The sequence below is a fragment of the Heterodontus francisci genome, chromosome 20 (assembly GCF_036365525.1).
Source record: "Heterodontus francisci isolate sHetFra1 chromosome 20, sHetFra1.hap1, whole genome shotgun sequence".
Taxonomy (NCBI): Eukaryota; Metazoa; Chordata; class Chondrichthyes; order Heterodontiformes; family Heterodontidae; genus Heterodontus; species Heterodontus francisci.
Genome location: NC_090390.1, coordinates 40,639,684 through 40,654,708, shown reverse-complemented (window position 1 = coordinate 40,654,708; position 15,025 = coordinate 40,639,684). Strand labels below are relative to the sequence as shown.

The 15,025-nt window shown below is 45.0% G+C and overlaps 1 protein-coding gene across 1 annotated transcript in view; it reads right to left on the bottom strand.

Annotated features, from left to right (window-relative positions):
- Positions 1–15,025, bottom strand: part of dntt (deoxynucleotidyltransferase, terminal) — a 308,067-nt gene that overhangs the window by 100,465 nt on the left and 192,577 nt on the right. The window contains exon 10 of the mRNA XM_068053279.1: positions 9,754–9,837. Within this exon, the coding sequence (XP_067909380.1) occupies positions 9,754–9,837 (84 nt within the window). The remainder of the gene's footprint in view (positions 1–9,753; positions 9,838–15,025) is intronic.

Below are 15,025 nucleotides of genomic sequence, written 5' to 3'. Positions count from 1 at the left end.
TGGCATCGCGCATGTCCTGTGGTACTGCTCCCTCATCCCAGCACAGGCAAAGCAGTTCATGTAGTGCTGAAAGTATAGCAGGCTTGGCACTCTTGATTATTTCAGGGGTAATGCCGTCCTTCCCAGGGGCTTTTCCGCTGGTTCGAGAATCAATGGCATCACTGGGTTCCGATTTTGTTGGCTGTACGTCCAGCTCATCCATGACTGGTAGAGGCTGGGCTGCATTGAGGGCAGTCTCAGTGACAACATTCTCCCTGGAGTACAGTTCTAGGGAGTGCTCAACGCAGCGGTCCATTTGCTTGCGTTGGTCAGTGATTGTGTCCCCTGATTTAGATTTGAGGGGGGCGATCTTCTTGATGGTTGGCCCAAAAGCTCTCTTAATGCCATCATCCATTCCTCTGATGTTTCTGATGTCAGAGGCCAGCTGAATATGACTGCATAGGTGTTGCCAGTCGTCATTTGCGCAGCGCCTGGCTGTTCTTTGTGCAGTGCTTCTGGCTGCTTTAAGTGCTGCGGATGTTAACTCGCTGGGGGCTTTCTTGTAGTTCAACAGTGCAATGCGCTTAGCGGCTATGACAGGTTCCAGCTCTTCAAAATGAGATTGAAACCAGTCTGCATTCCTCTTCGCACGTTTGCCATAGGTGGTCAAAGCTGACTCGTAGATGGTGTCTCTGATGTGGGCCCACTTGGTCTCAGCATCCCCTGTTGGTGTGTTTTGAAGGGCTTATACAAGTGAATTTAGAAATTTTTGTAACAGCTGTGGATGAGAAATTCTGCTCGTGTTGATGCGCGGGCGGCCCTTCTGCTTGGAGTGATGCAGCTTCTTTGGTTTGAGTCTAATCTTGCTGCAAACCAGGGAGTGGTCGGTGTCGCAGTCCGCACTGTGGAAGCGGCGTGTGATTTGAACACTGTTTAAGGAGGCTCGCCTTGTGACAATGAGGTCCAGCTGGTGCCAACGACGCGATCTTGGGTGCCTCCATGAAACCTGGTGACAGGATTTAGTGTGAAAGAACGAGTTGGTGATCAAGAGGTTAGGATAGGTACACAACTCAAGCAATCTCTGTCCATTCTCATTCATCCTTCCAACGCAATAGTGCCCAAGGCAGGAGGGCCATGAGTCATGGTCAGCCCCAACCCTGACATTAAAGTCCCCCAGCAGGAATAGGTATTCGGTGTTGGGGATGCTACTAATGATATTATGGAGTTCCTCGTAGAACTGGTCTTTAGCTTCAGGTGAGGAGCAGAGTGTTGGAGCATAGATGCTGAGTAGGTGTACTGGACCAGAGGCGGTGAGCAGTCGGATGGACAGTATGCGTTCCGAGCCATTTGAGGGAGGCTCTATCATGCTGAGCAAGGAGTTTCTGATGGCGAAGCCCACTCCATGCTGTCTTCGTTCTTCAGGATCCCTACCCTGCCAGAAGGAGGTGTAGTCTTGCTCTGTTAGATATCCACTCGCAGGGAGGCATGTCTCCTGAAGTGCTGCAATATCTACATTGAGTCTACACTGAGCTCGCTGTTCATGTTCAGGACAATGGCCAAGAAGCGAGATCCATGGACTGGCAGAATGGGGTGAAAGAATGGAGAGTAAGAAAGCACAATGCAAGTACTGATGGTCAGTCAACAAGTGACTCTTGTGTCAGAAAACAATCATGTACCAGAGAAGGACCCTCCTCCAGTGCAAGAGGACGATCTCACAGCAGCAGTCCCAACAGACATAGAAGTGCAAGTAAAGGCCATAGCTTGAATAGTTTACACAACAAAATAAAGGCCACAGAACAATCTTGGATCAGAACTAGAAACAGAAGTCCTTATGATCGTGAAGCTTTGGTTGCTGCCAATAAACCTGCAAATAAACTAATAACAGAGGCAAAACAAAGAGAATTAGATAGTTGGAAAGAGTTTGATGTTTATTCTGAAGTACCAGATAAGGGGCAACCAGCTTTGTCACATAGATGGATTTGTACTGAAAAACACCTTGCAAATGGAACTTATGAAGCTAAAGCAAGGCTAGTTGCTAAGGGTTTTGAAGAGCAACTAGGTGATACAGATGTTGGAGTGGACTGTCGCAAAGCTGGAAAAGTAGTCTTGAACATCGTTTTAGCTCTTTTAGCCACATATTCGTGACAGTGTAGGTCAATCCTCTGGGGACATGGGTTCGAATCCCACCACAGCAGAAGGTGGAATTTGAACTTAATAAAAAAATCTGGAATTAAAAACTAGTCTAATGATGGCCATGAAACCATTGTCGATTGTTGTAAAAACCCATCAGGTTCACTAATGTTCTTTAGGGAAGGAAATCTGCTGTCCTTACCTGGTCTGGCCTACATGTGACTCCAGACCCACAGTAATGTGGTTAACTCTTACATGCCCTCTGAAATGGCCTAGCAAGCCACTCAGTTGTACCTAACCGCTACGAAGTCTATAAAAAGGAATGAAACCGGACGGACCCACCCGGCATCGACCAAAGAACCGGAAACGACAACAGCAAACCCAGCCCTGTCGACCCTGCAAAGTCCTCCTTACTAACATCTGGGGGCTTGTGCCAAAGTTGGGAGAGCTCTCCCACAGACTAGTCAAGCAACAGCCTGACATAGTATACTCACGGAATCATACCTAACAGACAATGTCCCAGACACTGCCATCACCATCCCCGGGTACGTCCTGTCCCACCGGCAAGACAGACCCAGCAGAGGTGGTGGCACAGTGGTATACAGTAGGGAGGGAGTTGCCCTGGGAGTCCTCAACATCGACTCTGGACCTCATGAAGTCTCATGGCATCAGGTTAAATATGGGCAAGGTAACCTCCTACTGATTACCACCTACCGCCCTCCGTCAGCTGATGACTCAGTACTCCTCCAGGTTGAACACCACTTGGAGGAAGCACTGACGGTGGCAAGGGCACAAAATGTACTCTGGGTGGGGGACTTCAATGTCCATCACCATGAGTGGCTTGGTAGCACCACTACTGACCGAGCTGGCCGCGTCCTATAAAGGACATGGCTGCTAGACTGGGTCTGCGGCAGGTGGTGGGGGAACCAACACGAGGGAAGAACATACTCGACCTCGTCCTCACCAATCTGCCTGCTGCAGATGCTTCTGTCCATGATTGTATTGGTAGGAGTGACCACCGCACAGTCCTTGTGGAGACAAAGTCCCGCCTTCACATTGAGGATACCGTCCATCGTGTTGTGTGGCACTATCACCGTGCTGAATGGGATAGATTTCGAACGGATCTAGCAATGCAAAACTGGGCATCCATGAGGCACTGTGGGCCATCAGCAGCAGCAGAATTGTACTCAACCACAATCTGTAACCTCATGGCCCGGCATATCCCCCACTCTACCATTACCATCAAGCCAGGAGACCAACCCTGGTTCAATGAAGAGTGCAGGAGGGCATGCCAGGAGCAGCACCAGGCATACCTCAAAATGAGGTGTCAACCTGGTGAAGCTACAACCCAGGACTACTTGCATGCCAAACTGCGTAAGCAGCATGCGATAGACAGAGCTAAGTGATCCCATAACCAACGGATCAGATCTAAGCTCTGCAGTCCTGCAACATCCAGCCGTGAATGGTGGTGGACAATTAAACAACTAACTGGAGGAGGTGGCTCCACAAATATCCCCATCCTCAATGATGGGGGAGCCCAGCACATCAGTGCGAAAGATAAGGCTGAAGCATTTACAGCAATCTTCAGCCAGAAGTGCCGAATTGATGATCCATCTCGGTCTCCTCCTGAAGTCCCCAGCATCACAGACGCCAAACTTCAGCCAATTCGATTCACTCCACGTGACATCAAGAAACGACTGAAGGCACTGGATACTGCAAAAGCTATGGGCCCTGACAATATTCCGGCAATAGTACTGAAGACCTGTGCTCCAGAACTTGCTGCGCCCCTAGCCAAGCTGTTCCAGTACAGCTACAACACTGGCATCTACCCTGCAATGTGGAAAATTGCCCAGGTATGTCCTGTACACAAAAAGCAGGACAAATCCAACCCGGCCAACTACCGCCCCATTAGCCTACTCTCAATCATCAGTAAAGTGATGGAAGGTATCATCAACAGTGCCATCAAGCGGCACTTGCTTAGCAACAACCTGCTCAGTGATGCTCAGTTTGGGTTCCGCCAGGGCCACTCAGCTCCTGACCTCATTACAGCCTTGGTTCAAACATGGACAAAAGAGCTGAACTCAAGAGGTGAGGTGAGAGTGACTGCCCTTGACATCAAGGCAGCATTTGACCGAGTATGGCATCAAGGATCCCTAGCAAAACTGAGGTCAATGGGAATCAGGGGGGAAAACCTCCGCTGGCTGGAGTCATACCTAGCGCAAAGGAAGATGGTTGTGGTTGTTGGAGGTCAATCATCTGAGCTCCAGGACATCACTGCAGGAGTACCTCAGGGTAGTGTCCTAGGCCCAACCATCTTCAGCTGCTTCATCAATGACCTTCCTTCAATCATAAGGTCAGAGGTGGGGATGTTCGCTGATGATTGCACAATGTTGAGCACCATTTGCAACTCCTCAGATACTGAAGCAGTCTGTTTAGAAATGCAGCAAGACCTGGACAATATCCAGGCGTGGGCTGATAAGTGGCAAGTAACATTCGCACCACACAAGTGCCAGGCAATGACCATCTCCAACAAAAGAGAATCTAACCATCTCCCTTTGACATTCAACAGCCTTACCATCGCTGAATCCCCCACTATCAACATCCTAGGGGCTACCATTGACGAGAAACTGAACTGGAGTAGCCATATAAATACCGTGGCTACAAGAGCAGGTCAGAGGCTAGGAATCCTGAGGCGAGTAACTCACCTCCTGACTCCCCAAAGCCTGTCCACAATCTACAAGGCACAAGTCAGGAGTGTGATGGAATACTTTCCACTTGCCTGGATGGGTGCAGCTCCAACAACACTCAAGAAGCTCGACACCATCCAGGACAAAGCGGCCCGCTTGATTGGCACCCCATCTACAAACATTCACTCCCTCCACCACCGACGCACAGTGGCAGCAGTGTGTACCATCTACAAGATGCACTGCAGCAATGCATCAAGGCTCCTTCGACAGCACCTTCCAAACCCGCGACTTCTACCAACTAGAAGGACAAGGGCAGCAAATACATGGGAACACCACCACCTGCAAGTTCCCCTCCAAGTCACACACCACCCTGGCTTGGAACTATATCGCCGTTCCTTCACTGTCGCTGGGTCAGAATCCTGGAACTCCCTTCCTAATAGCACTGTGGGTGTACCTACCCCACATGGACTGCAGTGGTTCATGAAGGCAGCTCACCACCACCTTCTCAAGGGCAATTAGGGATGGGCAATAAATGCTGGCCTGGCCAGCGACGCCCACATCCCGTGAATGAATAAAAAAAAAATCGACATAAAAGCCACATTTCTGCAGGGCGCCACTTTTTAGAGAGAAGTGTTTCCAAAATTGCCCAAAGAGACAGCAGATGCAGAAGGAAAACTATGGAAACTAAACAAATGATCCATCCAAGGCCTGAGTGATGCTTCCAGGGTGTGGTATTTTTCAGTGAGATCTGTTTTGCTAAAAATAGGATGTATTCAACTAAAAGCAGATCCCGAAATGTTTTATTGGTATCATAAAGGAAAACTTTCAGTCATCTTCATGATGCATGTTGTTGATTTCCTATGGGGTGGTGCGGTAGAATTTGAGAAATGTATTATTAATAAGATTAGAGCAGAATTTAAAATTGGGTGTCAAGCTAGTGAGGCTTTTAAATATATTGGTTTAGATATTAAGCAGAGTAGGTTTGGAATAACTTTAAATCAAAAATCCTGTTTAGAGAGTGTTACTTCCATCCTGATTAATTGTGCTTGGTCATCACAGAAAGTGGTGTTACATCTAAAGAAAAACCAGAGCAATTGCAAAGCTTGAGTGGTTACACATTAAAGAAAATCTGGAGAAATGCATACTTAAGTTTGCATTCTTAGGTGGCTCGAAGAACATGAAACTGGTCATCTTTAGCAATGCTTCGCATGCTAATCTTCCTGATGGGTATTCTAGTGCAGTGTTATAATATTTCTTATGGGTGAGAATAAGAAATGCTGTCCTTTAGCTTGGAAAGCTAAGAAAATAAAAAATAAAAAGTATTTTAGCTGCTGAAACACTGGCTCTTGTGGAGGTAATGGATATGGGATTCTAACTGTTAAATATTTTAAGTGACACTCTGTACAATGGGTAGATTGGAGATAGTATACCCATTGAATGTTATGTAGATAATCATTCATTGTGGCATAATGTACACGCTACAAAAAGTACATGTGAGAAAAGGTTACGGATTGACCTTGCTGGCTTGAAACAATGCTGGAGAGAAAGGAAATCTCTAAAATTAAATGGGTGGATGCAATTCATCACCTGTCGGATTGCTTTTCAAAAAGAAATTCATGTATGAAGAAATTGTTAGGCATCCTAGAGGAGCTGCATCTTGCAAGGTAATATTTTGTACAGAATATGGAGAATTCTGATTCAATTTGTTTTGAAATTTTTGGTTATACATTGTTGTGACCAGGTGAGGAGACGACTAGGGTTCCCTCTCAACCTTTGCCTGGTTTAACCATAACAGGGTTTAATTTTAGAAACACCATGTTTTTAGCTCCCCCTTAGTGAATCCTTGTTCACTGCTGCAATTGTAAGATAAAGAAATCAGACAGGTTTCCTTAGATTTAAACAAGAAAGGGTGAAGTTTATTCATCTTAAACTCTAATCCAGTTAACAACTACGAATATGCGACGTGACCAAGCGAGCATGCATACGCAATAAACACACACGCAGATAGAGATAGAAAAAGTAGAAGAACTAAAGGGGAAATGTTTGAGGCAATATCTGGTAGTTACAGTCCTTTGAGTTCAATGTGGAGTCTTTGGATGCCGGTAAGTCTTGCAAATCGTTGGGGCCCAGTTCATGCTTCAACTTGTTCCAATGTAGGAGTCTTTTCTCTCTTGAGGTTTACGTGTCTTCCATGAGTCCGGTGGCTTGGGGAGAGAGAGAGAGAGGCTTCCTTGTTCCATCTTCAGTTTAAAACTGTCTTCTGAATTCAAACTGTCCTGTGGCTAGTTTAAAAAAACTTGGACCAGCCAGTTGGTCATATGACCAGCTGGTTTAACCAGTCCTGGCTTTGTGGATTGTATGATCTTAGCAGGCCCTGGAATGCGCTTCCTTACCCCTTCAATATCTAGTGATCAAAATCCATTTGGGTAAATTGGAGCAGGGAATAGTCCTTTGTCTCCACAAGCAACATATCTTAATATGCAAATGTACTTCCAGCCCAGTGGCTGGTGATCTTCAAATAAGTCAATTCTTCACTCCAGCAACAGTTTAAAATCAATGTTCATATGACAAAATTAATATGCCCCATTCTTGGCAGGTGGGGGTCTGCATGACAACATATTAATTTTAATTTTTTATTCAGAGAGAGAAGGGAATCTGTTAATTGTATATTAATTGTGTTTAATTTTATGCAGATGGTGGGTATTCACTAGGGATTCACTTGAGCTCCTGTAAATAGACACAGACTAAAATTGTGATTGTTGGGTTAAGAGGTGTATGCTTATAATACATAACTCTGTAAATAAATATAAAAGTGTGTAAAGATTGGCTCCAGTTATATCCTTCAACAACTGGCTTTCTGGAATAGAACACCACCATTCCCTACCGCAAGATGTCCCCAGTATCCCTGTCCCCACAATTATCTGATTGTTGATGGGCAGCCAAGATCCACCTGATTTTCCACAGACCAGCAGTTTTTTTACTACCCAGACAGGAAAATGGCATGTTAATGAGGTCCAACACTTACATTTGCTGACTCCTCATTCTGATGTGGAGTGGGGCAGAGGGAATTAACTCGCCAGCATGGTTTAAAATCTGCTGCAAGCTAACATCCACCCTATTGTAAAAAGGGGTTTGTTCCATCTACAACATTGGCATCTACCTGACAATGTGGAAAATTGCCCAGGTATGTCCTATCCACAAAAAGCAGGACAAATCTAATTTAGTCAATTACCGCCCCATCAGTCTACTCTTGACCATCAGCAAAGTGATGAAAGATGTCATTGAAATGTATTCAAGCACCACTTAAACAGTAATAGCCTGTGCTCAGTTTGGGTTCCACCAGGATCACTAGGCTCCTGACCTCATTACAGCCTTGGTCCAAATATGGACAAAAGAGCTGAATTCGAGAGGTGAGAGTGACTGCCCTTGACATCAAGGCAGCATCTGACTGAGTGTGGCATCAAGGAGCCCTAGCAAAATTGAAATCAATGGCTATCGGGGGACAAATTCTCCATTGGTTGGAATCATACCTAGCACAAAGGTTTTGATTGTTGGAGGACAACCCCATCTAAGCCCCAGGACATCACTTCAGGAGTTCCTCAGGGTAGTGTCCTAGGCCCAACCATCTTCAGCTGCTTCATCAATGAACTTCCCTCCATCATAAGGTCAGAAGTGGGGATGTTCGCTGATGATTGCACAGTGTTCAGTGCCATTCGCAACTCCTCAGATACTGAAGCAGTCCGTGTCCACATGCAACAAGACCTGGACAACATTCACGCTTGGGCTGATAAGTGGCAAGTAACATTCACACCACACAATGACCATCTCCAACAGGAGAAAATTTAACCATCTCCCCTTGACATTCAATGGCATTACCATCGCTGGATTCCCCCACAATCAACATCCTTGGGGTTATCATTGACCAGAAACTGAAATGGACCAGCCATATAAATACTGTGACTACAAGTGCAGGTCAGAGGCTGGGAATTCTGCAGTGAATAACTCACCTCCTGACTCCCCAAAGCCTGTCTACCATCTAGAAGGCACAAATCCCTCTCCATTTGCCTGGATGAATGCAGCTCCAACAATACACATGCTTGACACCATCCAGGAAAAGGAAGCCTGCTTGTTCAGCACGTCATCCACCAGCTTAAACATTCACTCTCTCCGTCACATGTACACAGTGGTAGCAGTGTGTACCATCTACAAGATGCAGTGCAGCAACTTGGTAAGCCTCCTTCGATAGCACCTTGCAAACCCGCGGCCTCTACTACCTAGAAGGGTAAGGGCAGCTGACGCATAGGAACACCATCACCTGCAAGTTCCCCTCCAAGCCACACACCATCCTGACTTGGAACTATATCGCCGTTCTTTCATCGTCACTGGGTCAAAATCCCGGAACTCCCTATCTAACAGTACTGTGGGTGTACCTGCACCACATGGACTGCAGCAGTTCAAGAAGGAAGCTCACCACCACCTACTTAAAGGCAATTAGGGATGGGCAATAAATGCTGGCCTTGCCAGCAATGTTCACATCCCGTGAAAGGACTTTAAAAAATAAATCTCTCTGTGGTCAGAGGACTTGTTACTACCAACTTTTTCCATTTCTTGTGAGCACCAAATAAATGGATGCTGACTGGCTAGGAAACCCAACTTCCCATCTGTTTGGGAGAGTTCCGGTAAGAAGTTACTTTGCTATTTTAGAGATCTGAGTACATTCAACAGACTACGCATCAAATAGGAATTGTTTCATTTATCTAAGCATTTATCATATGTATCATTTATCCAGAACAACTGCATCACTCTGGTGAAACATGACTGTAATTTCCTCAGTAGGACACAGATACAGACAAACTGGTAAATGCCCTTTACCCTAGCCACAATTATAACTTAGTTTGAGTCTTCTTAAAACACATCTATGGAAACAAAAAATATCATCTGCTGTGTTCAATTGTACCTTGTTTTTGTCATATAGACCATGGTTGTCCAACAACATGTTTTTCTCATGGTGGGTATATCTTCTTAAGTCACGTTCAAACTGCTATATAAATGACAAAATAGAAACAAAAGTTACTATAACACATTCGTAATATGGTACCAAAGCTTGCAATATCACTGCATGCATTAATGAAAAGGTTGATCTTATGAACATGATGGTTCATCAGAGAAAATCTTTAAAATGCTCTGTTGGTGGTTCAGCACCAACTTACTAAACAAGGATTGGTAGGACATGATATGATATAACATGTCATACTGTCATAGAGCCATAGGTCATAGAGCAATTTCGGCACAGAAGGAGGCCATTTGGCCCATCAGGTCCTTGCCAGCTCTCTGTAGAGCAATCCTGTCAGTCCCATTCCCCCAGTCTATCCCCGTAGCCCTGCAAGTTTATTTCTCACAAGTGCCCATCCAATTTCCTTTTGAAGTCATTCATCAGCTCCGCTTCCACCACCCTCATCGGCAGTGATCATTACCACTCGATGCATAAAAAAAGTTCTTCTGCACACCCTCCCCGCATCGCTTGCCCAAAACCTTAAATCTGTGTCCCCTAGTCCTTGTACCATCAGCCAACAAGAACAACTTTTCTTTGTCTACCGTATCTGAATCTGTCATAATCTTGTACTCCTCTATCAAATCTTCCCTTGACCTCTTTAGAATCATAGAAAGTTTAAGGCATAGAAAAAGGCTACTTGATCCATCGTGTCTGTGTCAGCCGAAAAACGATCCACCTATTCTAATCCCACCTTCCAGCATTTGGTCTGTAGCCCTGCAGATTACAGCACTTGAGGAGCAAATCCAGACTCCTTTTGAATGAGTTGAGGGTTTCTGCCTCAACTACCCTTTCCGGCAGTGAGTTCCACACCCCCACCACCCTCTGGGTGAGAAGGTTTTTCCTTATCTCCCCTCTAATTTTTCTACCAATCACTTTAAATCTGTGCCCCTCGTCACTGACCTCTCTGCTAAGGTGAATAGACTCTTCACCTCCACTCAATCCAGGCCCCTCAAAATGTTGTACATTTCAATCAGATCTCCCCTCAGCCTTCTTTGCTCCAAGGAGAACAACCTTAGTTTTTCCAACCTAACTTTGTAGCTAAAAACCCTCATTCCTGGAACCATTCTGGTAAATCTCCTCTGTACCTTCTCAAGGACCCTCACATCCTTCCGAAAGTGTGGTGACCAGAACTAGATGCTGTACACTAGCTGTGGCCTAACCAGAGCTTTAAAATAGTTTAGCATGACTTCCCTGCTTTTGTACTCAATATCTCTATTTGTGAAGCCCAAGATCCCATATGCTTTGCTAACTACTCTTTCAATATGTGCCATTTAGTCTGAATTGCCTCTCCCTATCCCTTCTGCCAAAATGCATCACCTCACACCTCTCTATTAAAAATTCGATCTGCAACTTGTCTGCCCATTCTGCAAGCCTATCTATGTCCTGTTGCAGTCAACTGGTATCATTCTCACAGTCTGCTGTACCTCCAAGTTTGGTATCATTGGCAAATTTTGAAATTTTATTCTGTATTCCAATATCCAAGTCATTTATATAAACCAAAAAAGCAGTGGTTCTAGCACTGAGCCTTTGGGACACCACTGTCTACCATCCTCCAGTCTGAAAAACAACCATTTACCACGACTCTAAAATCAAAGCAAAATGCTGCAGATGCTGGAAATCTGAAATAAAAACAGAAAGTGCTGGAAATACTCAGCAGATCTGGCAGCATTTGTGGACAGAGAAACAGAGTTAACGTTTCAGATTGATAACCTTTCATCAGAACTTCCAGATTTCCAGAACTTTCTGTTTTTATTTACCACGACTCGCAATTTTCTATCCTTAAACCAATTTCTTAGCCAAGCTGACACTTAGCCTCCTATTCCATGAGCCTCAATTTTGTTAACCAGCCTTTTACGTGGTATTTGTCAAACACTTCCTTAAAATCCACATAGACAACATGCATTGTACTCTCTTCATCAACGTCTCTGTTACTTCATCAAAAAATTCAATTAGATTAGTCAAACACGATTTGCCTTTTACAAATCTGTGCTGGCTATCCTTAATTAACTCAAACCTTTCCAAGTGCTTGTTGATCTTTTCCTCTGATCATTGTTTCTAAAACCTTACTGATGTTAAACTGAGCAGCCGATAGTTACTAGGAATATCCTTACACCCTTTCCTGAATAAGGGTGTCACATTTGCCACTCTCAAATCCTCTGGCACCTCCCCCCGTATCTGGGGAAGACTGGAAGATTATGGCAAGCCCTTCCGGTATTACCAACTCCACTTCCTTTAGAAACCTGGGATGCAAGCCACGTGTACGCAAATACCCAATGAATGAGTTCAGAGGGGAGGTCGTCTCCTCCACGACAGAGGAAGATAAAATAAGGGTCAAATCAATCTGAATCCCTCACTTGAAGCATATTAGATGCTGCATAGGGGCAGAAAATGGTGAGGATTTTCTACATTACTATTGTTCTTAAAGAGGCAATGGCCCAGATTTTGCAGGGGATGTTGACGGGGGGTAGGGGGGGGGTGGGTAGGTGGGTGGGGGTTGATGTCAAACTGTCAGCTTTCTCTATCATTAACCCTCTGAAATTGACAGCAAGCTTCAGGATGTCGGGCATGCATAAACTAGCACAGAAATCTTGAAATTTGGCTCCGTCACTCAGGGCTCTGACAAAGGCTGCATTGTGGACCCCACCTCCTTCCCCCACACTGCCCCCACCCCACTGCCACTGCCGACCCCCAGAGCCGGCAATGACTGAAATTAGTGAGAATTTTAACTTTCCCGCCTCAACGTCGTTGTTTGAAACACCATAAAAAGTTACATCTTATTCATAAAAATGGATTTTTAACAACAGAACTAGCCCTGAACAAATAATTTTATAAACATAGAGTGTTTTTAAATGATTAATTAGTACATTTTTAAAGGTTTCTTTTAATGATAATTTTTTTAAATAATGTTTTTCAGAAAATTTTAGCTTCTACCTTCATCCCACGTGTATGTCCCAATCTTCAATTTTCTCTACAAATGGAGTGCAGGAACAGAGACACCTGAGGTTATACGTGCACAAATCAATGAAGGTGGCAGGGGAGATTGAGAAAGTGGTTAAAAAGGCATTGGGATCCTGGGCTTTATAAATAGAGGATAGAGTACAAAAGCAAGGAAGTTATGATAAACTTGTATAAAACATTGGTTTAGCCTCAACTGGAGTATTGTGTCAAATTCTGGGTACCCCACTTTAGGAAGGATATGACGGTTTTTGAGAGAGTGCAGAAAAGATTTACGAGAATTGTTCCGGGGATGAGAGACTTCAGTTACGTGGATAAATTGGAGAAGCTGCTGTTGCTCTTTTTAAGGAAGAGCAGGTTGAGAGGCGATTTGATAGAGGTGTACAAAATCATGAGAGGTCTTGACGGAGTAGAGAGAAATTGTTCCCATTGGCAGAAGGGTTGAGAAGCAGATCTCAGGTGATTGGCGAAAGAACCAAAGGCGAAATGAGGAAAAGCATTTTAATGCAGTGAGTGGTTAGGATCTGGAATGCACTGCCTGAGGGTGCAACAGTGGCAGATTCAATCGTGGCTTTCAAAGGGAACTGGATAAGGACCTGAAGAGAAAAAAAGTTGCAGGGCTATGAGGAAAGGGCACAGGAGTGGGACTCGCTTGCTGAATTGCTGTTGCAGAGAGCCAGCATGGACACAATGGGCTGAATGGCCTCCTTCTGTGCTGAAACCATTTTCTGAAATTCTATTTCCAAAAGTGATTTTATCTTATTGCTTTTGTTTCCTGCTGGGGTGTCTGAAAATCCTTTAATGTGATTGGCTGCTTAGACACCTTGATGACATCACTGCTGCTCCATGTTGGAATGCTGCAATTAGTTGCAGTACCACTGCATGCAGTGAAATACTTGCCAGAGAGAAGGTTAGATCTCTCATCAAGGCTTATTTCGACGTCAGCAGTTAACGTCCTTGCTTTACCACTGACTGTAAACTCCAGACCATTGTCTTCATGAAAAAGTACTGTGAAAACCTTTTTTTGTTTACAAAAGAGAAGAGCTGACATTTTTGTTTTAACGTGATTTACATCATCTCAGTTTCTTTTGTAAACAAACAAAAACTAATTTGCCAACTATTTTTTCATGAAGCCATTCGCTGGTTCATTCCCCAGGGCAATGCCTTGACCAATCAGAGTCAAGCTGCCTGGTTTAAATTTCAAACAATGCTTGGCAGTTAACTGTCAGCATAAACTGGTGCATTCTCCATGACAATGCCTCTACCAATCAGAGACCACTTGCCAACCAATCAGCACTCTCTTCTCATACTGTATAAATTGTTGCTTTCTCTTACATTGGTATTCTTGTGATATGTCCTGATGAGTGCAAGACGAAAAGCTGCGACAAAATGTTTCTGTTTTCAGCAATACTCAAGTCCTGTACTATCAAACAACTATTTGTAAAACAATATTATTAAATCTTACATTTGTCCTGGGTGGCCTGAACCCCACTGGTTCGGCTCACATCTTGTGGAGAACAGTACTTCTCACCTAATTTAATAAACTGCCCTTGAACCTGAAACACCAAGTTCTAGTCCAGCCTAAGGAGAAGGAACTCCCAGCCCTGCCACCTCTCCCTTGTCGTCATTTGCCTTGACAGAGAAAACCAGAAAACTTCCAGAAACAATGGAGACCTGCCACAAGCAGGTCTCTACCATCTTCTTGGGGTTGCCAAGGTTGCTCTCCCACAGACTTACACCTGGAAACTGCTAGGTCTCAATATTCAGTTGGGCAGGATTTCAGAGTGGGGAAGGAGTTATGGGTGGGAACACCACAGCATTTTAATTCCATGGCATGCGTGTTTTTTTTAAAACAAATTTCCTGCCTGGAAGCCAGCTGATTGATGGGCTTGGCTACCTGTGGGCAGGGAAATCCTGCAGTACAAGGCCGCATTCCAGGAGCAGATAGGTTTTATGGGTGTTGCGAGTAGAGATCGCGCGGGGTGGGGTGCAGTGGGGGTGCTGGGGTGGGTAGAGTGCGGTTGGGGAGGATCAGAGTAATCGTGGGGGTGGTCGAAGATCGCAGGCCAGCAGGGAGAGATCAGAGAGGAATCGGAGATCTGGGGAGTTGGGGGAGAGTGGGCGATCAGAGGGCAAATCAGGGGTCAGTGATGGGGGGGACAGTGATCGTGGATGAGTTCGTGGGGAGAAACAGGTTGTGGGGGGTGATTACAGGTAAGCT